Consider the following 26,877-nt stretch of genomic DNA (forward strand, 5'->3'; position numbering starts at 1 on the left):
TTTGAACACATGTGTAATTTAGTCAGAAATTGAAATTAGACTGCTATCATTCCCATGGGTAAGTTGTCATTTCTACAATCCTAATAAGAAGTGACACTTCATTTTCCCCATTCTAATTTGACATTCAATTGATTTAGTATTGCGGTTATCACCTCCATATATCTGAAAGCAACACCAGATTTCACTTAATATATTCCTGAGCCTCATTAGCACTGAATAATTTACCTTTGTACAAAATCTACCGTATAGAAAGGAAAGGGTGGTTTTTAAAATACACAGTAAGGAATCCAGTGCTTAAGGGAGTACAACTTTGAACCAAGTGCTTTGATGATTAAAAGACCTTGGAAAAAGGGGGAGAAATGGAAGTTCTTACAGCGAAATGAAGATTTATGGCACGTCTTAGTCAATGATCCCTCTTGTCTTTTATTTAGGAGGCTGTTCTCAGATGATCATGCTGGATTCATATTGCTTGGCTGGTGCTTTTTCTCTTCAGACACGCATCCCAGGATTCAATTTGAATTGCGGTGCTGCTATCTTTATAGTGGCTTGAAGTACCAAAATAACACAAGTAGTCATCTTTAACACAGTTGTTGTTGTTTGTTTTGTTATTTCGTACTTTTTTAAAGTCACCAAAGGGCAGATGTGCTTTAGTGGAATGTTTCTATTTATTTCTGAATTGACATTTTAAAAAGTTAACAGTGGTAAATTTGCATTTCAGTTTTGAAGTTTTTCCATGCTCTGCATTTTCCTAGGTTTAGCGTGCTGTACCATATTTAGTTATGCTGCTTGGCTGTCCATCACCAAACTTTTACTATGATTTACAAAACTTTACTTTCAAGTTATTCCAGAGTAAAGTAGCCAACTAGTAACTAGTTTGTTTTTTGTATCTGAATTTTGTATTGTATTTTTGCCTTGTAAAGAATAATAAACAAAAAAATACAAAAACAAGTGTGTCTGAGGTCTGCACAGCTTTGGATATAACTGCAGACAGCAGTGTGTGGTAGTGTGAGTCAATGAAACACCAGGCTCTGCACTCAGTTTGCCTGGTAAGACTCGCATGTGATTTCACATAAATTCATAAATGAAACCGAAGTAGTAACTGTATTGTATCTGGGGTGGAGAGGTGGCGTTGTTTCGAATGTGCACCTCATTTTGAGTAAGGGTTGATGGTACCAAATCAGCAGTTTGTTGAGTAACTGAAGCACAGTGCATATTTTCAGAAGGGATTTCTTCAAGACCACATTTGTTTTCAAGGTCATTTTTTCCCCTAAAGTGGATCCTCAATCTATATGGGAACATAAGAGACCATACAAACGAGAGGAGGCCATTCAGCCCACGAATGCTGATTCTGTTCCTATTCACAGACTTTGGTGTAGGCGTAGTTCCTAAAGGTGTACAATTAATTGCCTTTAATAGCTAATAACTGCAATGAGAACAAATAAGGACTGCCCTCTGACTAGACACCCAACTAGTACCAGACAAGGTTTACAGCAAACAGATTCATTTTCAATACAGGGGTTTTTACTGGAGTGGTTTAATCAGCTTCCCAACCAGCAGAACAGCTGGAAACCAGCCCAACCCCAGCTCTGACCAGCACACACGCATTCTAATTGTTGGTCACTGACCGCATTTCGAACTACACTTATGGAGCAGTTTAATAATATATGTATGTTTGTTTGTGTTGTCTCTAGCTTTAAAAGCCTTTCTCGTTTCCTTCCAAACAGCGCCCAAGCCCCGGCACGATTTTCCAATGTTGCTTTGAGATTCCTGCTTTATCGATCGCCTGTTTTCAGTTTCCTTATCAAAACCAAATGCGCACGCGCTAGAATTACCACGGGGGTAGGGGGGGGGGGGGGGGGGGGGTTATTGCTGTAGAACGCAGTCTCACGTCGCGTACCTCTCACACAAGGTAGTGCTGCCTGCGCAAGTCGTAATAGACGTCATCATTATATGCTGCAGCCCGTTTACATGATGCCATGGATCGCCAATTAATTCTCACAGGGTAATCACTGGGTGCGTTCACGCCACGTAGACTTTCGCCATTATGCACAGAATCGGTGCAAGTAGCCAATGAATTTTCAGAATCTTTGCAGAATCTGCGCAGACTTAGCCAAGTCTGCGTCTCGTGAACGCACCCACTATGTTCAGTGTTCTCCCCCTCCCACACCCTATTGGATCAATGAAGCATGACGTAAATTACGAGTTGCGCACGCAGCACTGCTCTGTGTGATCCTTCGTTCTGCAGTTCTATTGGCTCTGTGGGTTGGATGGAAACTCTAGGAACTCATCAGGAAATAGCTGCAGTGTTAGATTTTCAGATCTGTTTGAATGTTTATTATTTAAAGAGAGTGCAGATGAGACATTTGTTGCAATATGACACACGATTTTAGACAGACAGAGTCCGGTACAGAGGTAGGTCGTCACACTACACATGCTTGATGTACAGTAACAAGCTGCTTTACCTGATAACTGTTACAGTATTAATATTAAGCAGCACATTTTAAGTGACGTACTCGTCTTAATATGTTATGTGTGTTTTCTGGAGTTTCTGAGTGAGTTACAGTGTTTTTTGTGTTATGTGCAGACTTTTCGCGTATTTTCTGTTATTGTTTGTGAACAAGGCCATTTCCATACTGTTTGCAGTGCAACATATGCACGCCATCATTTCATTATAATTAAATAAATAACAATGCGTGAATAAAATAAATTAAAGTAAAAACATTCAGCATTCCTAAATAACTGTTCACACCGGAAGTGTTCTGGCTACCAAATTGATAAACAGTATATATAATGAGATGCTGCCTGATGGAACAGCGTAGAGCCTATATTAAGAACACAAGAAAGTTTACAAACGAGAGGCCATTCGGCCCATCTTGCTCGTTTGGTTGTTAGTAGCTTATTGATCCCAGAATCTCATCAAGCAGCTTCTTGAAGGATCCCAGGGTGTCAGCTTCAACGACATTACTGGGGAGTTGGTTCCAGACCCTCAATTCTATGTGTAAAAAAAAAAGTACCTCCTATTTTCTGTTTTGAATGCCCCTTTATGTAATCTCCATTTGTGACCCCTGCTCCTTGTTTCTTTTTTCACGTTGAAAAAGTCCCTTGGGTCGACATGTCAATACCTTTTAGGATTTTGAATGCTTGAATCAGATTACCGCGTAGTCTTCTTTGTTCAAGATTGAATAGAAATGCATCCCTAGCACAGAATATAAAATGAACTACTTTGGAAGTAACAGAGCACGATGCAGCATCAAGCCCTGCAGACACAGTTAGTCCAGGAAGTAGCTGCCTACCTTCTCTTGACTGCGTGTGTGGGGGTGGTGGTGGCAGCTTGCTTGTTAGGCACGTATTCTTCAAAAACATTTTCATGTACAGTGCACTGGTTGTATTAAGAGTGCTTAATCTTTCAAGCAGTTTTAACACTTTAAAGAATGATATTGGTATGTAGCTGCAGCAATAAAAAGAAATAGCATTTTGTTCTAGATTTCTATAGGTCTGCAGTGTTGAAAAGGAGACAAACCTTGCAAAGTCCTCCGAGGCTAAAGAACCTTGCAGCAAATGTATCTTTCATTCTACACTATATCACAGGAAGTTTGAGAGGTATTCTGCACCCACTGTAGTACAAACGCAGTGTCATATTTAAATGTGATATTTGCTGTAAGTGAGATGTGAATTATTTTAAATCAGCACCATCCTAAAATCACCATTAACAGTAATTTAACCACAGATACAGTCCAAATGCACCAGCTAAATTATCCTGCTTTCTAAACAGGGCACTGCCAAGTTGAACTACTGATGTCCTGAGTACTACATTGAAACCTACAGTCATAATTGTTTGTATTTTTTTATTGTCAAACATAGCTTGAGAGTACCAGCATTTTCATTTTGAAAGCTGTTTTTTTTTTTCTTTTTTTTATTTCCTGTAAGCATAAGCCCCTGCTTGTTAAAACCAGTATCCTTACAGATGGCTGCTTTTTGACAGGTGATGTCATCGAGTTCCATGGTGCGGAAGGAACAGGGAAGACGGAGACTCTGTATCACCTGGTGTCACGCTGCATACTCCCGACTGCAGCAGGAGGACTGGAAGTGGAAGTCCTGTTTATTGACACGGACTCCCACTTTGACATGCTTCGGTTAGTGAGCATCCTGGAACGGCGTCTGCCCCAGAGCTCCGAGGAGACAGTCCGGCAGTGCCTGCGGAGACTCTTCCTTGTGCACTGCAGCAGCACTATCCAGCTGCTGCTCACTCTGCACTACCTGGAGAACATGCTCTGCACTCGCCCTGCCCTCTGCCTGCTGCTAATGGACAGTATCTCCGCGTTCTACTGGATCGACAGGAACAGTGGCGGAGAGAGCCTGGCCCAGCAGGAAGCCAGTCTTAGGAAGTGCTCAGAGCTTCTAGAGAAGCTCATCAGTGACTACCATTTAGTGCTGTTTGCAAGCACACAGGCCATCGTGCAGGGGTACGCACCAGAGGCATCCAGGACAGCAGAGGCAGGCACGCCCTGGAGGCAGCGGCCAAGCACCGACGCCAGCTATAGCAAGCCATATCTTTGTAGGTCGTGGCAGAGGATGGTCACTCATAGAATGGTGTTTTCAAAAACAGACACTTTAAAGGACGACAAGCAAGTTTTCTCTATTGTTTCCTCCCACACCAAAAGCAAAATTACAAGCAGGTGTTCTTTTCTTATTACAGATGGCGGCGCCCAGTTTCTGTGACTTGGATCTTTTCAAACAGAAAAGACTGGGGGAAGGGGAGGGGTTGTTTATACTGGTTTCCTCTTGAAAGAGCTACTTGTCTCTTGCCAGTGACAGCCTGTTGTTTTGGGTTTATTTTTGATTGTGCAGTACTGTAAAATGCATCCAATTATCTACTTTCTTTGTTTGAATAATTAGCAGCAGTTTAAAGTTAGCAATTAAATAGAAAAATGTCCACAGGAAAAAAAAGCGAAAGCGAATGTGCCTTTGAAAATGCCTTATATGTGAGCTAGAATTATTAATTTATTTATTTTTTGCTGCTTTTATCAGGCTTCTTCACACCATGTATAACAGGTATCACCACAGCAGATAGTTCTGTTTTGTTTCCCTGTAAAGAATAATTTTGTTTGTTAATACCTGCCATTGTCCATGTCATTCTTTTGTGATTCATTATGTTGCAGGAAGTTACTTTCACCAGGTCCCATGTAGTCTATGTTGTGTACACACAAGCAGGGTTGGGGTGCATTCCTGAGACAGGCTCCGAGGTAGGACACACACACACACACACACACACACACACACACACACACACACACACACACACACACACACACATCAATAGTATGATTTCATCTCTAAGCTAACTTAATAAATGCATGTTAGAATCCAAACAAGAGGCTACTTTTTTGTTCTTAGTGCAACACGCGCTGGTTAGATGTCAAGTGCTACTGTAACACACATGTATTGCAGCTTTTCTTTTACACACTTGAAGGTCTAGCTCAAAGAGCAATCGGCCATCTGATCACCAAACCATTGCTGCGGTCATTACTTCTCAAACATACAAAATAAAAATCACCAAGCTACAATTTTCAAGGAGTCGCCTGCAAATTGTATGAATAAAAACTGAATTTTATAAAGGGGTCTTTAAGTCTCAAGTCACCTATCCTTACTCTTTTTTTCTGCTTGCCAGGGCTACTTCCCAGCAGTTGTCATTTATGCAGATATAATTGCTTGGGTAGCCTTTGTATTACTGGAAAGCTGTGCAAGGTTTAGACCTTGCAGAAGCCTTTATCTCAGACGTCTTGTGAACTTACCATTATAATCTCTTGACGATGGAGAGAGACTGGAGTTTATAAGCTTCAAGCAAACCCTGTTCTGACTGTTTATCTTCTACTGTATGTACAGAATGCAATGATGTCATTGATCTGTGCATTCTTACCTGCTACCAGTATACACTGTTATTACATTTAAATGCAATAGCACATATGCTGTTTTATACACACAACAAAAATTCACACTTGTATGGCTTCCAGATGGGGACAGTGTGACTGGATGCACAGGGTCTGTCACCACAGGAGGCTCAAACCAACAATTTCAGACAGCCGGAAGTATAAACCATCCTTTAGAGGGCCTAGGTCTCCCAGTGCTGTCAAACAAGAGCCCTTTCACATGCCTTTTAAATCCCTTACAAGATGCAAAGAACACAGTGCACGGGTTGCACTAAGATGATAACGTGTGCCATTTTATTACTGCTTTCTGCTGGCAAGAAAAAAAAAGGTTGTGAGTGTGCCACGCTTTATAAAAGTAAGATTTGTACTGCTACGAGTACAGCACTGGTAATAAGAGTGACACAGGCATCGTCTGGAAATAAGAGGGGTCTCAAATCACTTCAGTCACCTGTCCAGATGATTATTGAACCCCAGGGATCAATATCCCTGAAAACAGCATGTAGTGGAGCAGCTCATTCGTACATGTATGTCACGCAGACCGTGCGTCTTGCATTTTAACTTGGAATAGTGGCCATTCCTTTCACACTTACCTGAAGGGATTTAAATATTGGATGTGGTGATCTAGCATCTCTGCCAAACGTATTCCAGTAAACAGAACTTTATTTACAAAATGACCTGTGCATGGGGCCTCAGCTGGGATGTAGCTGTGGAGAGACATTTCATGAAAATCTCAATCCACATTGCAAAACTCACAAGTGCCTCTAACCTGTGCAATAGAAATCTGTCAAGAGCTTGCTGTCTCACGTTTTTTAATGCCCTTCGTAGTTTTTTCAACATTTTCATGTACAGAAGAAATATTGAATGTATTATTTCTACATGTTCAGGTCTAACACAAACACATCTTCTATTAGAACATAAGAACATAAGAAAGTTTACAAACGAGAGGAGGCCATTCAGCCCATCTTGCTCGTTTGGTTGTTAGTAGCTTATTGATCCCAGAATCTCATCAAGCAGCTTCTTGAAGGATCCCAGGGTGTCAGCTTCAACAACATTACTGGGGAGTTGGTTCCATACCCTCACAATTCTCTGTGTAAAAAAGTGCCTCCTATCTTCTGTTCTGAATGCCCCTTTATCTAATCTCCATTTGTGACCCCTGGTCCTTGTTTCTTTTTTCAGGTCAAAAAAGTCCTCTGGGTCGGAATTGTCTCTACATACGACATGCCTTTTAAACCCAGGATAATTCTGGTCGCTCTTCTTTGCACTCTTTCTAGAGCAGCAATATCTTTTTTGTAACGAGGTGACCAGAACTGAAAAAAAACAACCTCCCCTGGTCCACCTCGACCAATCAATCAATCAATCAATCAAAACATTTATCAGGGCTGCAAATGTGGCGCTATGCTGCTAGATTCTAGTGCCAGGGTACCTTATAGCGCCAGCAACATTGGAGAGGTAACTTGTACCTCCTCAGTTTATTTGTAAACAGCAGCAGTGAATTTGCTTTCTGTCATGCATGCAACTTATGTAACATCATAAGCAGTTACATAAGTGTAGCGTTGGCTTCATTCCCCTAAGACGTGCATGCAGATGTTTAAAAGAGGAAGATATTTGTTATGACAGTACTGTAGTTAGGTATATCACCGCACACAGCAACAACAGCTAGACCTTCATCAGGCAGCCATTATTACACATTTGTACTCTAGATGCAGCATTTCTATCTGGAACGGCTCATCTGTAAAGCACTTTGTGTTGTTTTTTTAAACACATGGGATCATTTTGTAATTGTCATGCCGTGGAGCTCAAACTATTCAGTGCACTTCCTGTATGTTAGCACTGCGTTGAGTCCTTTTCCATCTGCTTGTTTTAGAACTGATATTGGTTATGATGGTAACATTCAATCATTGACATTTGACAAAATGTGGTACATTTTGGGGTCCAAGTAACCAATACTATAAAATCTATACATTTACGGATAACGCAGCAGTAAGCATAACATCCTGACGTTTGCAATGATGCTAATTATACTTTTTCCCATGTGTTCGTCTCATTTATAAGCTTGTTTTAAGGGCTTCGCACCAAGAAAATAATGAATTGGTGCAAGTCGCTGATGTGAGAGCTGGAACAACCTCCCTTGGTCCACTTCGATCAATCAATCAATCAATCAATCAATCAATCAAAACATTTATCAGGGCTGCAAATGTGGCTCTATGCTGCTAGATTCTAATACCTAGGTACCTTATAGCGCCAGCAACATTAAATTCAGGCAACCCATAGATGATGATAGTTTCTCACTGGGTCTGGACTACTCACATGCCCCCCCACACTCATCCACTAAAACACTAAAAACTCATGGAAGAGTGTGTGTGTGGTGGGGAGGGGGCGGAGCTTGATTAGGCCAGGGTTTGATCATTTTGCATCAGTAGGCTCTCTGGTGCTAAACTTTCAACACAGTTTAGCACCAATTTTCAAAATGATTTGCACCCCTGTTTATTTATCCAGGTGAACCAATTGAGAACACATTATTATTTACAATGATGACTTAACAATAACAAGTAAAAAACACAGAATAAATCGTAAAACATCAAACTCAGGCAGGTAGAGATGTCAGTCAGCAGTGAGTCCTCCTGCTAAAAGCACTTGAGCTGAAATGAACCCAGTTTTAAATCCCCTGTGTGGTTAATATTAGTATTGTTAAAATAAATTTGTTTTTCTATTGTAAATCATTAATATTGGTAATCATTTGTTAAAAAGTACATTTGCTGTAACTTTAAAACAGCAGGAGACGATATTGTATTCTTTGTTGCGCAAGACCTCAGGAACAATGCATGTTTGCTACATAATATAGTAACATTTATCTCAAGTCATGGTATCATTATTATAAATATTGTAGCGGTGACGGCAGCACTGTTCAGTGGTTTGCATTCTCATTGCTTGTGTTATCAGGGGGGCATGGCCCTGGATTGTGCACTGTGTGTTCTTTCTCATTGCTTGTGTTATCAGGGGGGCGTGGCCCTGGACTGTGCACTGTGTGTTTGTTCTCATTGCTTGTGTTATCAGGGGGATGTGGCCCTGGATTGTGCACGTGTGTGTTCATTCTCATTGCTTGTGTTATCAGGGGGGCGTGGCCCTGGATTGTGCACTGTGTGTTCATTCTCATTGCTTGTGTTATCAGGGGGGTGTGGCCCTAGACTGTGCACTGTGTGTTCTTTCTCATTGCTTGTGTTATCAGGGGGGCATGGCCTGGATTGTGCACTGTGTGTTCATTCTCATTGCTTGTGTTATCAGGGGGGCGTGGCCCTGGATTGTGCACTGTGTGTTCTTTCTCATTGCTTGTGTTATCAGGTGGGCATGGCCTGGACTGTGCACTGTGTGTTCGTTCTCATTGCTTGTGTTATCAGGGGGGTGTGGCCCTGGACTGTGCACTGTGTGTTCTTTCTCATTGCTTGTGTTATCAGGTGGGCATGGCCTGGATTGTGCACTGTGTGTTTGTTCTCATTGCTTGTGTTATCAGGTGGGCGTGGCCTGGACTGTGCACTGTGTGTTCATTCTCATTGCTTGTGTTATCAGGTGGGCATGGCCTGGATTGTGCACTGTGTGTTTGTTCTCATTGCTTGTGTTATCAGGTGGGCGTGGCCTGGACTGTGCACTGTGTGTTCATTCTCATTGCTTGTGTTATCAGGGGGGTGTGGCCCTGGACTGTGCACTGTGTGTTCTTTCTCATTGCTTGTGTTATCAGGTGGGCATGGCCTGGACTGTGCACTGTGTGTTCATTCTCATTGCTTGTGTTATCAGGGGGGCGTGGCCCTGGACTGTGCACTGTGTGTTCGTTCTCATTGCTTGTGTTATCAGGTGGGCGTGGCCTGGACTGTGCACTGTGTGTTCATTCTCATTGCTTGTGTTATCAGGGGGGCGTGGCCCTGGACTGTGCACTGCGTGTTCGCTCTCATTGCTTGTGTTATCAGGGGGGCGTGGCCCTGGACTGTGCACTGTGTGTTCATTCTCATTGCTTGTGTTATCAGGGGGGCGTGGCCCTGGACTGTGCACTGCGTGTTCGTTCTCATTGCTTGTCTGTATGTCTGTATCTGAATCGCTGTGTTCTCTGTGCTTAATTTACATACATGTATTACTTACTATTTATTATTTCATGTCTTGTCCACACCCAGGACCTCCTGAGCTGCATATAGAGAGCAGGGGCCTGGTTGGGGTTGTAGTGTGTCGTTGGTTAAAGTGCCTGTTCATTTTACACACCGACTCCTCGTTCATTTCTCCACCGCTGTAATCTGCTGCTATATGTATAACTGTCAAGAAACAGTATTGGAACTATATAAAGAACCAGATGTTTTGGAAAATCTAGGATTTTGCGACAACTGTTTAATTCTTCTGATGCTGATGTACAGACCCAAATACTCTAAAGTCAAACCAAAATCCTATTAGGTTATTCCTTACTGAGAGATAAAGAGTTAAAGGTAATTCTAATCATTCATCTAACAAGGAAACCTGACAACAATTATTTAATCAATTATAACTTTACAGAAAGTACAAAGTTATTGATGGAAAACTAAAAGCATGAACTAAATGTTCTGTTCAGGTTTTTAATTAATTAATTAATTTTTTTACTTGGATAAGTGGCCCGTGGAAAGAGCTGCTGACAGTGAAGAAGCTTGTGAAGTATTCATTAGCACAAGGATTTGCTTTTACGTGGAGACATGAACACATGTCCCTCCCTGCTGCCCCTGAATCCCACCTGAATCCAGAGCACGTGGTCTTGGGAATTGTAATCTGTGTGGAATACAGCGTGTAATGAATGGCTTGGTCTAGTGTTCAGAGCAAAGGATTAAAACCCAGCAAATCTTGGTTTTAATCCCGTTTGAGCCATTTTGAACAAGGCAGTAGAACTTGTGGGATTAAGGACCCCCATTTAGAAACAAGCAACCGGTGCTGAATTGCCTGCTATAAATGGAAACTATTTGGGATACCATTTTAATATAAAGATAAAGTGTAAAAGGCACGTTGTTAAGCAACACTGCCTCCCCCTGAGCAGCTGTACCTATTGCACAGCAGTCAGTCTATGTGGTGCCCCTATAATGGGGGGCTGTGAGATTGTACACAATCCCCTAACCTGTAAAGACACTGCTTTTGATATATAAAAAACGAATGGGCACAAGAGAATCAATTAATTTGCCATCATTGATCCATTTAAATGATGTTGAAATGTATTCAGATGAAAAAATAGCATAGAATTGGGTGGGGATCTGGAATACTAAGCGAAATGTATTCAGATGTAACATTATAATGAGATGTAAGGATTTTGCCTTGCACTTAGGCAATTGCTGACCCCCCAAAAACTTTGCACTTCCTTTTACAAGGTGCAAACCATTGTAGAAGCAAGTAATTAAGAGCTGTATAAAACCACACACCTTCAGAGACCTGTCATTGGCCTCAGGATGGCTGTTGTGGTACACTTCCTGATGCAGCGACGCTTGGCTTTTGGTGAGGACAAACAGGAAAACCTTCGTCGGAGAAGGGCAAGACAGAGAAGACCCTCATATTCAAACCCAGGGTCACTTTGTTTGAGATGCCGGAGGACGTGGTGGTAAGGCGTTATCGTCTCACTCCACAGGTCATCCTAGACCTAATATCTGAATTTCATCTTTTCATCACCTGGTTGACTGTCCTCCTGGTAACACCGACAGCATTGACTTTCTCCACTATAGAGGTCTGTCCTATCTTTGTTAGCATAACTGATGTTGGCTGAGGTTTTTCAAATAACTCAATTCAAAGTGACTCTCAGCTCCTCCTCAGAAATCTTTTCTTTTCCGTGCTCCAAGAGGACTTTGCTGTCTTTCCTGTGACATATTTTTCGTTTGGTTTGCTTTTCGTGCTCCACAAATCTCATACAGTGCTTACTGCTCTGTACTCCTAACTCACCTCATATCTGGGCTGTAAGGGCGGCTGCTAAATAGTCCGATGCACAGGCTCATTGCGACCCTCATTATCATGATTGCAGCTCATTATTTGAGTGTGCTGAGTAATTTGCATTGCTCTTAAGCTTACATAGGCCGCAGTGCAAAATAATGGCCTGGCCGCCAGGAAATGTGGATTTTGGAGCCGCATTTGTTTGCTCTATGCCTATCCTTACATCAGCCCCTAAGTGTCTCTAATTACTCTGTTTTTACATAGTAGTTACTTCGTAAATGCATGTGTACATACACAATTACAATGTTATTATGGACTTAATGTGTAATTTTGTTTGCACGATATAACCCTAACCATTTTCTGATACAATTGTATATTTACATATATTGTGCATCCAAGATTTACACATTAAGTACATTGTAACTCTGCATAATAACATTGTAATTATGTGTAAGTGCACATGTATTTATTAAGAAACTACTATGTAAATACACAGTAATTAGAGACACAATGTAGTGTTACCTTTTAAAAAATAAATCAACCTTATGTAATAATGTGATCGCATCCAGTCCAAACTTTTAATCGGTCTGCTAATTGTTAAACTTTTTCATACTTCTTACTATCTTTAGTGTTATCAATTTCAATTGCTTGCTTTATCTTTGTTGGTTTTAGCTTAACTTACTTTATACCCAAATGATGATGGCAAATATGAACTGCTTTCTACATATTGCAACATCGGTGAGAACAAACACAGTGGTGTGCCGGCAGAAGAAACATCCCTAACAAAAGTCCCACACCCGTCCTGCACACAGCAGTTACATTGGAGCAGCAGGACAGGTGCTGGATAGTAATTGGGTAGAAATGTATTTGTTAGTGTGCCCCTGTAGATATTCCACTGTGTTGAAAAGCAGAAGGAGAACATGTGATGAATGGTGAACAGCAGGGGTGGAAGAAGACCCTGTGTCTCTGGAGTCTGCCACCAAGGCAGACATGCCTTTGTCATTGTCAGCTTGAAACTGAGTTTTAAAAAGTCAACAGTATGTAGAGCCATGAAACAGAAAATGATAGTAAGTGAATCTAAACATCAACAAGAAGAAACCATACCTGTGCCAATTTGTGCTTTAAGTCACTATTTTAGATGGAAACTGTAGTCAAAAACTAGTGCTACAAGTTATTTATTTACCATAGTGCTAGCATCCAAAGGACCAAGACTTTGTACTGCATACAGTATCCATTCCAATGTGTTTTATTCATACTGTATTATTGGAAGCAGCAGCACATTTTGAGTTATTTAAAGACTATTTTAAAGCCGTTTTTGATGGTTTTAATACTGTTAAATATGCAGGACACTGTGGTATTGTATACCGTTGGCTTTAAACATTGCCCTTTAAAGGCCAGTCTTTAAATAACACACACGGTAAAGCTTTACAGTTGGGTGCTATCAATCCTATGCAGATAAAAGAAAACACAACACAAACTGAATTCTAGTTCCACTAACACCAGTCAAGAATATACTGCAGGGTTAAGATGTATGTGCAATACATTGATTTGTATTCGAATTATTCGTTTATATTATAAGTGAAGAAAAGCCTCTCTGTAAATGTCCTGAGGTCTGTTTTGCTGTTTATGATGGGAGTTACCATGTGTGGGTTCAAACAAGCTCCAGCCACAGCTAACCTGAGCCAAACCCATAGCCCTGCACACAGGAAATCCTTTCTGAGGCAGCACTGCACCAAGGTACACAGACACGTAGCATTAAACGGGTCTGGTATCTTCATTGTGTATGTGAGCTGTGACCCATCAATGAGTCATCAATAAAGCCTTCTTCTGCAGCACTGTACATGAGGCATTGGCTCTATGGGGAACATGGCATTAATGTTGACCTGGCATGTGAAGATGGCCTCTATATAATAAGTTGTTTTTTTGCTTTGTTTGTGAACTGGAGGACACGTTTACTGTATCTCTCATGCCATTTGCCTAGCCAAGCTTAAAGAGAAATGCCACATGTAATGCCACTCTGCTTATTTTCTATATTATTAATATTGACAAATATTTTCCAGAGTTTTCCAGAAATGTATTTTTCCGGGGCCTAAAAATGCCTTATTGACACATATCCTGTATGTATGTATGTATGTATGTATGTATGTATGTATGTGTGTACAGTGAGATTGTAAATCTCATTATAGGGGTGTCCTTACTTAATTAAGCCACTTTCTCATCTGGGGCTGCAGCCAGTTCCATCTGCGGTCTACAATGAAATCTGCAACTTAACATCACGTAAAAGTCAAAGATCACCAGTATGTATCACACAGCTATTTATAAATGAAATCACCCACCTCCGACATTCCACTGACATTGTAATATATTCACAGACTTCATGTTTGGTCTACATATTTTTTTCCTCCAGTTTTCTTCACCCTCTCTAATTACCTCTGACTTTTGACACTGACAGGCAGCATACCATAATAACAACTTCTGACAAATGACAATTCACACTGTAATTATGTCTCTAAAACCATCTCCTAAAAGACCACTGCTGATCGCTTTCCTAACGTGCAGCTGTAAATACCAGCAATTTCTATTTCTCAGGCAAAGCCTTGCTATTGTTTGTAGTATTTTCTAAGGGAATAGGGTTAATATTTAATTACTGAGGGGGAAAAAAATGAAAAGCAACAGTAGAGAATAATTAGGCTTTGTAAGGCTTGATATAATTGATCTTTTGCTGTAAGGAAGTCACCATTCACAGCAGCTGTTAAAACTCCCCCATTTGTATGGTGGGGCCACACTGTGAGATACAGCTGAAATTCACTGAGAAAGACAGTGCTGTTTTGATTCCGGACTGGACTTCACAATTTCTGTTGGCTTGTCCAAATGTCCACAGAGCTCTACTGTACTGCTTTGTTGGTAGGACGCAGGTGTTTATGAATAGGGTTAGAATTGATGCCACAGAGGATGTGTCCCAAGGTTTCAGGCTAGGCTGTAATACGGATGTTCTTTAAGTCTCCTCTCACTATGTTCCTCATCTCAAGAGCACTCCATTGAGAGCTCTTCAGAGCAGTCATCCTGAAAAGACAACCATTTCATCCGTTGCCTCTCCACAGAAAGAAATCTGCAACAGAAGACACTGGCTCTCTCTTTAAAGTAATAGCATTTTACAGGGCTTTACTGATCCATGATAGTCAGGTTTTTACTTGGCAGGGTGTCAATAAAAAGAGAACAGAGAAACAGAAAATGGTCAGTTCTTTAGAATGTCTGCTGTGGTTAAAGTTTTATCTGAATAAGGCACTCTGTACTAGCATTAATAATACCATCATAAAGGCAATATAACACCATACATTTCTCATAAGCTTTCTAATAATGCAAACTGAAATAACGGGAATGCAGGTATTCATTATATTGTTGTCAAATTACATCATTTGTTACTATAAAGGCTGGAAAAATTATGCCATTAAATCACAATAATTGCAGCAAATCTTTTCACAACATGTTTTATCCACATAGTTGTATTGTGTTTTACAGCCGTTATGAAGGAGTTTTTAGTCCTGAATAGTGTCCAGTTCAATAATGTGTCTTTAAGGAGCCAGTGTACCATTGATAATGCTGCAGCAAGGTTGAGCAGTCTGCCTCAGGGCACAGTGCACTGGTCCTCCTTAAAGAGAACTGGAATTCCAGATGATGTCATCCAAGTCTGGCAGGCACAGAGCTGCTTTGACATTCAGGACGCCTGGCTGAAGAGGTGGGTTGGGGTGGAAGATTGGAAAATTGTGTAAGCAACAATTGTGTAAGTCTTAGACATGTTGCATTTTTCTAGTCTGATGCATTATGAGCATCAAAAACGTACTTAAAGCCTCCACTAGTGTTTTCTACTATTATAACAACCTTGACGTGCATAAAGAAGGAAAAACATTGAGTGAAATAGCTCGCATCACTCGATTTTCAAGGTGTGGTATCCGAAGCATAATCAACAAGTACAGTGAAACATCATCTGTAATTGACAAACCCAGGATTGGAAGACCAAAAAAGCTGTCTAAGAAGGATGAGCAATACTTGAAGATAATATCCTTAAGGAATAGAAAGAAGACAAGCATTGAATTGACAACAGAACTGGCAGAAGGCACAGGTGTCGTTGTCCATCTATCAACAGTCCAAAGCACCTTTGACCATTGTTCTATAGTCCAATTTCTGTGTACTTGTGCATATTTTAGCCTTTTAGTCTTGTTCCCCTTTCTTAACAGAGGTATTCTTACTGCAACACATCCTTCAAGCCCTGATTTCAAGAGTGACCTTCGTACTGTTGATTTGATGGACAACGACACCTGTGCCTTCTGTCAGTTGTGTTGTCAATTCAGCGTTTGAAACATAATTGGACATTTCAAATTGGCGGGAACTAAATATAAATAATAATTGGTCACTAAATTGATTTAAAAAAAAAAAAAAGTGTGACCTGTGAGAGGGTGGCGTCACAGCCCAGGCTGCTACTGGCAGGAAAGAGATCCAGAGACAGGAAGCTGCAGGTTAAGTACTGGTGCACACGTTCATTACAAAAACAAAACCAGGAACAAAACAAGCATGACACCAGGGCCAAAATGAAAGGGTTAAACAAAAGAATAATTGTGTGTGGGCTGGGCATTAGCATTCACTACGATGTAAAAAAAACAATACAAAAATCACAGCACAAACACACAAACAAACACTCACACACTCACTAAACTTAAAATCAGTATTTTCTGTTGCACATTTATCTATGATTTGGATTATGGTGAAAGAATGGGACAGTGTTGTGTGAGAACTGGTTGTGGATCAAGGTTATAATGCTCAGCTTGTGAACAATAATAATCATCTATTTATGTATCATTTCAATATTTTCCTTATCTGTCGAGTGCTCATTTGGTGTGTAGACCTTATTATTGATCATGTCCATCTATTTGTCGCAGTTTTGAACCACTAGATCAATGTAGTCTCTAATTATGAGTTTTTTTTGTATGTACAGTATGTGGGTTATTTGTTTGCTGGGAATAGAAGCTGTTCTGTTTTAGATAGCGTTTTGTATTTGTTATTTTTTCTCCAGAAAGCACTGGTATTAAACAGATGTCATTCCCATACGTCGGAGAGTAATCTGTGGTTCTTGCAAACCAATAGAATATTTAAATAGGGGTCATTCCAGTTCAAGCGGACCAGCTTCTCGGGAGGGGTTTCCTCCATTTGTGGTTGATGATGCATTAACCACATGTGATGGAAAGACTAATGCCAGAGCAGGTGTGCTGTGCATGCATATTAAGAGCTGTGAACACACACACAAGGGTCATGGTAAAAAAACCTAATGGATGCAAGTCAGTGTTCTGGAATTAGCCATAGCTACATAACACAACAACATACAGGGGCATATACAATCAGAATGTGAACTAAATTGATAAACATACAGGGATGGAAATAAAACTCTCATTGCATAGCAGTTTGATCCATTCCTGGTTTTACTATGAGTAATACACACCTGAACTTGTTACTTCTATGCTGTGGCTAATCTAGTCCGCAGTTAAACCTGGAATGGGTGAAACTGCTATACAATAAATAATTTCCCTCGCTGGACATAGCCCTAAAGTTTCACTAGTGCTACAGTGTGTATTATCATGGTTTTCCCCTATGGAAGCATAGAACACTATAGCAAAATTATAACATTTAATACAATGACTTACCCAAGTAGTATATGGATTCATTATCTTCTTATGTATTTGTTATGTCAGGCATGGAAATGGTGCAACTTAATCCTATTACACAAATTGAACTATGAAGTTACCTCAATGGTAGGTTTTTGCTTGTGTTTTTTTTAAGCAGAAAAAAAGTATAGATTTTGTTTACATGCAAAATAACTATATTGTGGTGACTCCTAACCAAATGATTGTGTAAAACATCCTGAGAATGAATGATCTTGTGATTCATAGAACCAAACACATAGCCAAACTGAACCGTCGAGATCCTGAGATATCTATCATGTTTATTCTTCAGATAATTGTGTAAAACATCCTGAGAATTAATTATCTTGTGATTCACAGAACCAAACACATAGCCAAACTGAACCGTCGAGATCCTGAGATATCTATCATGTTTATTCTTCAGATAATTGTGTAAAACATCCTGAGAATTAATTATCTTGTGATTCACAGAACCAAACACATAGCCAAACTGAACCGTCGAGATCCTGAGATATCTATCATGTTTATTCTTCAGATAATTGTGTAAAACATCCTGAGAATTAATTATCTTGTGATTCACAGAACCAAACACATAGCCAAACTGAACCGTCGAGATCCTGAGATATCTATCTGTTTATTCTTCAGATAATTGTGTAAAACATCCTGAGAATTAATTATCTTGTGATCGTAACATAACCTGTTGGGATCCCGATATATTTGCAATGTAAACATGAGACTGCGTTCAAAGGCCCTCATTCACTAAACGGTTGTATTTTTCCCTTTTACTGCTTGTTAACTGTTTACCACACCACGTGGCATTTTTTCTAGTTTACTTATTCATTAAAGTTTTTGCAAGAAAAAAATACCATGCGCTAAAATATCTCATTAGCATATACAACCACAAGTTAACACACAGTAATTTACTACGCATTGTGACAGTTTGGCATGTGGTAAAAACGCTACCACCCTTCAGTGAATGAGGCCCAAAGTGTCCTAAATGTATGAGAATGTGAAGATGTACAGCACATGTTTGAATCGGATGCTTAATCTGCACCTAGAGTTTAGATTGGAGAGAGAGAGAGTCCCAGTGGTGCTGTAATCTGACATCCTTCTTGAGTTTAGATTGGAGAGTCCAAGTGGTGCTGTAATCTGACATCCTTCTTGAGTTTAGATTGGAGAGTCCCAGTGGTGCTGCAATCTGACATCCTTCTTGAGTTTAGATAGGAGAGTCCCAGTGGTGTTGTAATCTGACATCCTTCTTGAGTTTAGATTGGAGAGTCCCAGTAGTGCTGTAATCTGACATCCTTCTTGAGTTTAGATTGGGGGGAGAGTCCCAGTGGTGCTGTAATCTGACATCCTTCTTGAGTTTAGATGGGAGAGTCCCAGTAGTGCTGTAATCTGACATCCTTCTTGTGTTTAGATTGGGGGGAGAGTCCCAGTGGTGCTGCAATCTGACATCCTTCTTGAGTTTAGATTGGAGAGTCCCAGTGGTGTTGTAATCTGACATCCTTCTTGAGTTTAGATTGGGGAGAGAGTCCCAGTGGTGTTGTAATCTGACATCCTTCTTGAGTTTAGATTGGGGAGAGAGTCCCAGTGGTGTTGTAATCTGACATCCTTCTTGAGTTTAGATTGGAGAGTCCCCGTGGTGCTGCAATCTGACATCCTTCTTGAGTTTAGATTGGAGAGTCCCAATGGTGCTGCAATCTGACATCCTTCTTGAGTTTAGATTGGGGAGAGAGTCCCAGTGGTGCTGCAATCTGACATCCTTCTTGAGTTTAGATTGGAGAGAGTCCCAGTGGTGTTGTAATCTGACATCCTTCTTGAGTTTAGATTAGGGAGAGAGTCCCAGTGGTGCTGCAATCTGACATCCTTCTTGAGTTTAGATTGAAGAGAGTCTCAGTGGTGCTGTAATCTGACATCCTTCTTGAGTTTAGATTGGAGAGTCCCAGTGGTGCTGCAATCTGACATCCTTCTTGAGTTTAGATTGGGGAGAGAGTCCCAGTGGTGCTGCAATCTGACATCCTTCTTGAGTTTAGATTGGAGAGAGTCCCAGTGGTGTTGTAATCTGACATCCTTCTTGAGTTTAGATTAGGGAGAGAGTCCCAGTGGTGCTGCAATCTGACATCCTTCTTGAGTTTAGATTGGAGAGAGTCCCAGTGGTGCTGTAATCTGACATCCTTCTTGAGTTTAGATTGAAGAGAGTCTCAGTGGTGCTGTAATCTGACATCCTTCTTGAGTTTAGATTGGAGAGTCCCCGTGGTGCTGCAATCTGACACCCTTCTTGAGTTTAGATTGGCGAGAGAGTCCCAGTGGTGCTGCAGTCTGACATCCTTCTTGAGTTTCCTAAATCTGGACCTGTAACAGCTGGTGCTGCTCTTCCTCTGTGCAGGCTTTCTTGGTAGCAACAACATCTTTGTCAGTATCCAGCGTTAATCTTGCATACAGTAACAGATTCAGGAATGTAGTTGGTAGAAGAAAAATGAATAGACTAGAAGTAAGACTGCCTTTTAGGTTGGATTGCAAGAGACTTCCCCTCGATTCTGAAGCATAACATTGTATCAGACTTCATTATTTTAAAGTGTTGCCTTTGTTGTTAGGACAGAATGATTCAAGTTAATTGTACAGTAAGCAGTGAATTGAGCACCAGAACAACTTGAGGCTTCATTTGCTTTCACTTCAAATGACAGTGCAGCAACCATGTTATGTTTTAATACAATGAAGTAGTATTCTCTCATTGTTTGTGTGCGCAGTTTATCAAAGCAGGCATGGTTGACTGACTCTACAGTTTGCTGTTCCTTGTTAATAGTAATGATGCTATTAAACCTAATACAGTTTTTGTCTTCTGGTCCTGTGCTCTTCATTTGAGAAAATAATGAATACTTGTGGCAAAGTGGGTTGTAGTGCGCAGGTGTAGAGGTGATGCAGTGCTCCAAATAATGACGAACACAGTTCTGATGAAGTGATGGGTTTTTAATTGTAATCCAATGGTCGAAACTGACCAACAGACATTATAAATGAAATACAGGCAGTACACTACAATGTGTACTGCTCTGTATAATTAATGCACAGGGTAGTCCCAAAAGATAATACACGATAATCCACAAAAAGACACACACACAATACACATACACGATCGCCAGTCCTCAGTGAGAGCAGTAGTGCTCCTAGTGAATATACAATTTATTGTTCTCTGGTGCAGTGATGTTCCAGGGACGTGCTGGCCTCTGGTGAAAGCTCCGGAACGTGTTAGCCGTCTAATAACAACAAGTACAATTAGACAAACAAACAAAACACTCACGATACAACAATACAGGTTCAATGCTTTTAACCAAAATGAAGGAACAGATTACGTCGCTTCGTCCCCTACTTATACCGTCATTCATGACCCCTTGGTAAACAATGGCAGCTGCTCCTCCAATCTGCGGCTGCCACATCATTTCCCTTCCGGGTCGATGAGTTAATGTACTGAAGCTCCGCCCCTTTTCTATATGACCGACTTCCTTTAACCCTAGGAACAAAGTGTCAGGCCAAGCAGTCCAGGGTACTCTGTTCTCGTTACTTAGCACCCTCACAGGTCGGAAAGGAGATTTACCACCAAGAATCATTGTCTTTCTGTCACAGTACTTTAGTGGTGTATTTGTAATATTTAGTAGTTGCAGACCATTGATACAAGTGGGTTAAAATTCAGAAATCTGTTTTTGGGGTATATGTTCTAGTGTTCTTATAATTGCCACTCTGAATGTTGTGAAGGTGTTATTTTTTCAGTAGGGCTAATTTTGAAAGCTTTTAACTCCACGGTTTCTAGTTACAAATAGAGAACAATTGAATGCATTTATTTTTAGTGCAGTTGTACTCCCCCATCGATCTCTTAAGACTGCTCATAGAGTTTTTGCATTCAGTAGTCCTGTCAATGAGATGAGATGAGATTAAAAGCTGTAAAACCACTAATGCAGATGAGCCTGGCTCTTTTGCACAGTGGTAAGACGCTCTCTTGTGGTGTGCAGGATCTCCAGGTTGCGCCGAGCCTCTGCCCTGTTACACAACTTGGAATTTTAAAGTGTTCAATTGTACACTTGTACTAAGCTGAAGCTTGTCAATGGTGTGTCTCAACACACTCATTTTAAGTTACCGGAAGACAGAAGATTTCAAACGATACTCCAAATTAAGGCTCCCAGTCTCCAGAAACCAAGAGGCTTTGTGTCCCCCAGCTTAACAGTATTTACCATAGGAATGGTGAGCCATTGACTAAGAAGCAGCTGATTACACCCATTGCTCAGCCTATGGTGATGAGGCGTCATGCAGGTACGTAGATTCTACACATTTTGTACATAGCAGTTTAGTATTCGGAATCAACCATGCATAGCACCACCATACAGAGGTTGGAGGCTGTGGGTCAACTCTTTGAACTGCAGTGCCATTATTCGCTGTAGATTTGAACCTGTGACGAGAAAGCACAGGGGTGCACGCACCTCAGGGACTGGAAGAAGGTAATGTATGCTGAGTATGTTTAGCCAGCTCATGCTGTATAGAACAAAGAGCAGGGCTGAATGGCTGCTGCTATGGGCTAATGAGCACTGGGGTTACAGTCTTGTCTTTTTCACCTCAACATTATAACAGTGTAAAGAAACCCGCTTTGCATGGAGAGTCCTTTTATCTAATGCAGGTTTTCAGAAATGTTGGTCAGTTTGTGCTTTCCAAGTAGCACTTTATCAAAGTCTTAACACCAAAGTGCAGTTTGCCCCATTTTTTTTATTATTTTAAATGGGCTGAGTTTGTGAGACTGTGAGTTGGGGGCAGCATTTGCGTGTTGCACAAGCTTCATTGCTGAACGCTTTGCACAGCACAACAGGAATGTGCTTCCTCCGCTATCCCTCAACTAGCAAGCTTGATGAATTTGTGTTTTTCATTTGTATTGCAGTGTGATGAGGACGGTAGATAGACATAGCTGTTGTTTAAGTGTGTAATTGCTGGGTTAATGTGCGCTGGGAAATAATGCATGTTTAGAACAAATGTGCAGTTTGCAGTTAAACAAAAGCCTGACTTTTGAAAACCACTGATCTACATATATCCTCCAAAAAGGCGAGCACGTCTTTTGATGACCAGCCATTCCTCACCTTGAAACACAGTGGTTGTCATTATTGGTTTCTCTGCGTGTTTTCCTCACTAAAGTCTTCATACGACTATCCTTATGGATGTTATGCTACACATTGGACACTAATGAGTGCTTTCAAAACGATTTACTCATGAGTGTTTAACCACTTCTGAGATACGCCACTTCGTAATTACAGGTCATTTTTTGTTTTAATATATATATTAAATATTGATAACTCGTGGTTAAAGATTTATTTTTGCCGTTTACTTTTAGTTCTGCGGATCTGTCTTCGAGCAGGGAGATCACGTTGTAATATTATCACTAGAGGGAGTATACAATGTAACGTTTATACAAATGAAGTTAAAACAAAAAGTTGGTTGTTTCATAACATACGTGTTGATACAGTAATAGTTTATTTGCTCTGTGAACAACAACAAACCTACAATCGTAGTTATAACAACAACTTAAAATGGCTAAGATGAAACTCCCCTCCGTGTGCCGAAATCTATTACATTTTTTGACTCTCCACTTGGCTGCTGGTTTAAAAAAAAAAAAGAAAGTCTCTTTACCTGGATGGTGCTGCGATGTATCACTCCGCAGGGTCAGAGAGTCTGTTATCAAAACAATATTTCTGGGAATTCGTTTCATAAAATAGACATGGATTTTTGAAAATGTCATATAATTTTTTATGGTGTATTTTAAATTTGTTTTAGGAGCTTTGTCCCCATAGACGACGGGCTATCTGATGTTTATGGGGACTATTTGTCAGAGGGTTGTTGACAGGCAGTGCTTAGGTCTCGCTCAAACATGGCCACCATGATGGAGTGATTGCAATAACTTTAAATTCACAATTTTAAGGGGAAAAACTCCCTTTTCTTGATTGAAGAGGAACATTTGTAGCTAAAATCGACGGAAGTAATATTTTTCCATCCAATCGAATGCTGAAGAAAAGTTGCAAGGAGGGTTTATTATTGGTGCAAGTTGGCTGCGAGCTCTAAAGAAAAAGAAGAATTGCATTCATGTCGTAAGGGGGTTCTTCTTTCCCTTGGTTTTTCACCATCATTTTTGTTTCGAAACTGCCGAAGGATATGGATACATTGCAATATTTTTTTCGGTGAAAACTAACAGGAGATACTTTTGGAATACAACAGATCGTCTTTTTCATCTTTTTTGTTTGGCAGTCTGCTGTTGGAAAGGGTCAACACGCTGGTTAAAGGGAACACATTGGGTTCTACATTTTCACCCCGTTTCACTTTTTTTCATTAACTTAGAAGATAGCATTTTTTTTGGAATATGTGCTGTGTTTTTTTCGGGCGCACATACTGCATCGGTAGTTTCCGTTTTATTGCTACAGCTGGAGAGTGAAAATCTCCCCTCCCCCCAAAAAATACAAAATAAAAGTGTTCAATTTCGCAGATGACAATAAAGGTGATGAAGGCAATACTTCCACACTTCTAGGGTGAAAAAGGTAAGCTTGAACTGTACGTCTCTTTAATAATCGCTGATGAACTTTTGGTTTTGGTTATGGTGCTGGATACATCGGGTTCCTTTCTTTCTCTGTTCCATTATAGTACGGTCTACTTTTGCTTGCATCAAGTTACTTTGAGAATTGTGCTGTTTTTTTTTTGTTTTTGTTTGTTTGTTTGTTTTTGTCAGTTTATGTGAGTCATTATTACGATTTAACCGACTTGACAGGGAAATAACTTCAGTTTTAAACAGCTGGGCTACACGTATTCTTGTTTATTTTAAGTTTAGTGAAATTAATCATGATTTACTGTAACAAGTCAAGGATCAAGGAGCCATTGTATTATACTCTGCAGGCTGCTTGACACAGCAACCTTATTCAGGCGTGTTTTATTTTTTTGTTCTTCGTTTGTCAAATTATTTGTGTATTTTAAGTGCATATTTATTAGAACTGGCGTTTTGTATTTAGAACATTTTAATTCGAGTATTTAACGTTTACAGTAATCCTCTTTCATGACAAATGAAATAGTGTATTTCTCATTCTTCAGTGAAAGCAGAGTAAAATTGCACATTTTTCAAGTGTATTGCGACTCTTCTAATACATCGATTGTGTTGTTGTTGTTGTTGATACAGAAACCGCAAATAAAGTATTGACCGATTTTTTTGGACTTGTTTGATTGTACATTTTGTTTCGGGACTGCGGAAGACTCAGAGTTCATCTCCAATATGGAGGGTCATCGACACCGTGCCAAAAAAGTGAAGATTTCATTATTTGTAAGTGCCAAAGTGCCCGTTTATCCACAGCTCTTGTTTCAGAAGCAGATTTTTTTTGACAATCAGATTGATTTTTGTTTAGCTTGCTTGGTCTTTGTTTAGGGTCGGTTATATTGCCTGCAACACCGAGACACGTACCGTGCTTTCTGTACTGTAACAGTGTTGAGGTGGCGTAATGTTTTTGATAAAGTATCTGCTTCCCAGTAACTCCAACTTTTTAAATTATTATTATTAATATGCGTCGGAGATTTGCCTAGGGTTCACACATGAAACCCAAAAGACGGTATTCAGCGTCTAAACATTTTCAACGGCGTGAAATGCAGTTTAGGGTCTACAATATGAAAAGAGTTACTCAGTTGGAGTGTTAGGTGGGCCACGTATTAATCAGCATTGTCTTGTTTAAACAGCACAGAAATGCATTGCGTGTATTTCAGTAAGCACAGCTCTCCAGTGCTGTGATGGGTGGGGTAAGCGAGCGACAAGGCGTCTGCTCCCTATAGCAATGAGCAGTCACCACGTCACAACATTTTGCAGAATCAGCAATATTCTACATAATAATAATAATAATAATATATACATTAGAATAAAAAAATAATATATGCATTAGAATAAAAAACACATAACCGGATTGCTGAACAATCTAAGCGTGTAGCGAAACAAAACTTGTTTATCAAACTAATTAATGACACGATTGGAATGTCATCGTGACATGTTTACCTGAAACAACCCTACTGGTCCCCACGGAAGTCCGCGGTAAAAGTTCCTAAAATCTGCAACGAGAAAAGTGTTTTCTGCAAAATTCTGCGGCAATGACTTTTTAATGAAAAACAGTGTTAATGAGTATAAATAAATACATAAATAAGAAAGTAAGCCACAGTTAGTTACATTCATTTTTTTATTAAATCACATTACTAAAATCTGGAAAAAAAACCAGAACATGTTTGCCATATTTTATGGAAATCAAAGAAGAAAAAAACTCGCACAATAAGAGTTCACTTTTTAAAACTCTTACAGCACTGACTATTGGATGCAATTTTTTAAAATATACATAACAACAATTCTTAAATAAATTAAATACAGTTATGGCCAAAACATATGACTAATCACATTAGTAATAATAACATTTGCCTAGCAGAATAAGATTGTAGTTGTGCACTGGGATTCAAATTAGCACTGGTAAATTTTTACAAATGCACTGTTTTACAAATGTGTACGAGGCTTGGAGCATTTTTGTACAAATGTAACAGGGTATTTTTAGAAACGTGTTGTTCACCAAGATGTTGTAATTTTAAAACGTATCCACATCAAGACAGCACATAGAAATAGTCTGGAAGCTGTGACAAGCGCTCGGAAACAGTGACAGGCAACATTGATCGGCTGATAAACTAGCTTATCTGTTTCTTTGACCAAGGCGACAGTGCGAAAGGGCTACCATCACATACCACAAAACAAACGGGAAAGTAACGATTACAAAAACATGTTGTCATCCCAAGTAATCGGATAATATCTAACATAGTTCGCCGCCCCTTCCTTTTTGAGCATTTATGTTACTACATCATGAACACAAAACGTGTGTATTTCCATATGTAATTAGAATGACATCTTTCAGGACCTGCAACATAGGGCGTACAAGCAAGGTCCTGGTTGTTTTACTCTGACCTTTCACATAGTAGTAAATAGAACAACGCTTCGCTTTGAACTTGCGACTAAACTATGAAATATTTTTGTAAATAATAATAATCTTATTTCGTTCTTCAGTAGCCACTGTTTGTCCGTCCATGGTCGTTGTGACGGTCTTCTGCGGTTTTATCAGAAGCTATGACAGTGAGTTATTTGAAGTACTAGACTTCCATGTTGCATTTGTTCCCTGTCTTTTGCCGTTATATTCGGTGCTGATTTAGATTTGTTTCCGAAGTCACCGATGGCTTTAGGAATATCTCCATGGCTGAAGGAAAACTCACACTGAAACCCGCCACACTTCTCACTATACAAATAGCGTGCATGCGCTCTAGTGACA

The 26,877-nt window shown here is 40.1% G+C and overlaps 2 protein-coding genes across 18 annotated transcripts in view; both read left to right on the plus strand.

Moving 5' to 3' along the window:
* Positions 1-3,431: 3,431 nt before the first annotated feature.
* On the plus strand, positions 3,432-5,114 carry LOC117400688 (DNA repair protein XRCC2-like). The gene is made up of 2 exons (XM_059023453.1): positions 3,432-3,440; positions 3,862-5,114. Exons 1-2 carry the CDS (start codon positions 3,432-3,434, stop codon positions 4,717-4,719), a joined length of 867 nt encoding a protein of 288 aa, XP_058879436.1. The 3' UTR covers positions 4,720-5,114.
* Positions 5,115-23,378: 18,264 nt separating this feature from the next.
* The window catches only part of kmt2ca (lysine (K)-specific methyltransferase 2Ca), a 146,393-nt gene continuing 142,894 nt past the window's right edge, over positions 23,379-26,877 (plus strand). For 15 of the 17 annotated variants that reach the window (XM_059023330.1, XM_059023334.1, XM_059023336.1 and 12 more), the window contains exon 1: positions 23,380-24,090. The gene's annotated coding sequence lies outside the window, so the exon portion shown is untranslated. Of the gene's footprint in view, positions 24,091-26,877 lie in introns of all 17 variants that reach the window. The other 2 variants (XM_059023332.1, XM_059023333.1) reach the window with 1 other exon arrangement.

Source organism: Acipenser ruthenus, chromosome 4, assembly GCF_902713425.1.
Source record: "Acipenser ruthenus chromosome 4, fAciRut3.2 maternal haplotype, whole genome shotgun sequence".
Classification (NCBI taxonomy): domain Eukaryota; kingdom Metazoa; phylum Chordata; class Actinopteri; order Acipenseriformes; family Acipenseridae; genus Acipenser; species Acipenser ruthenus.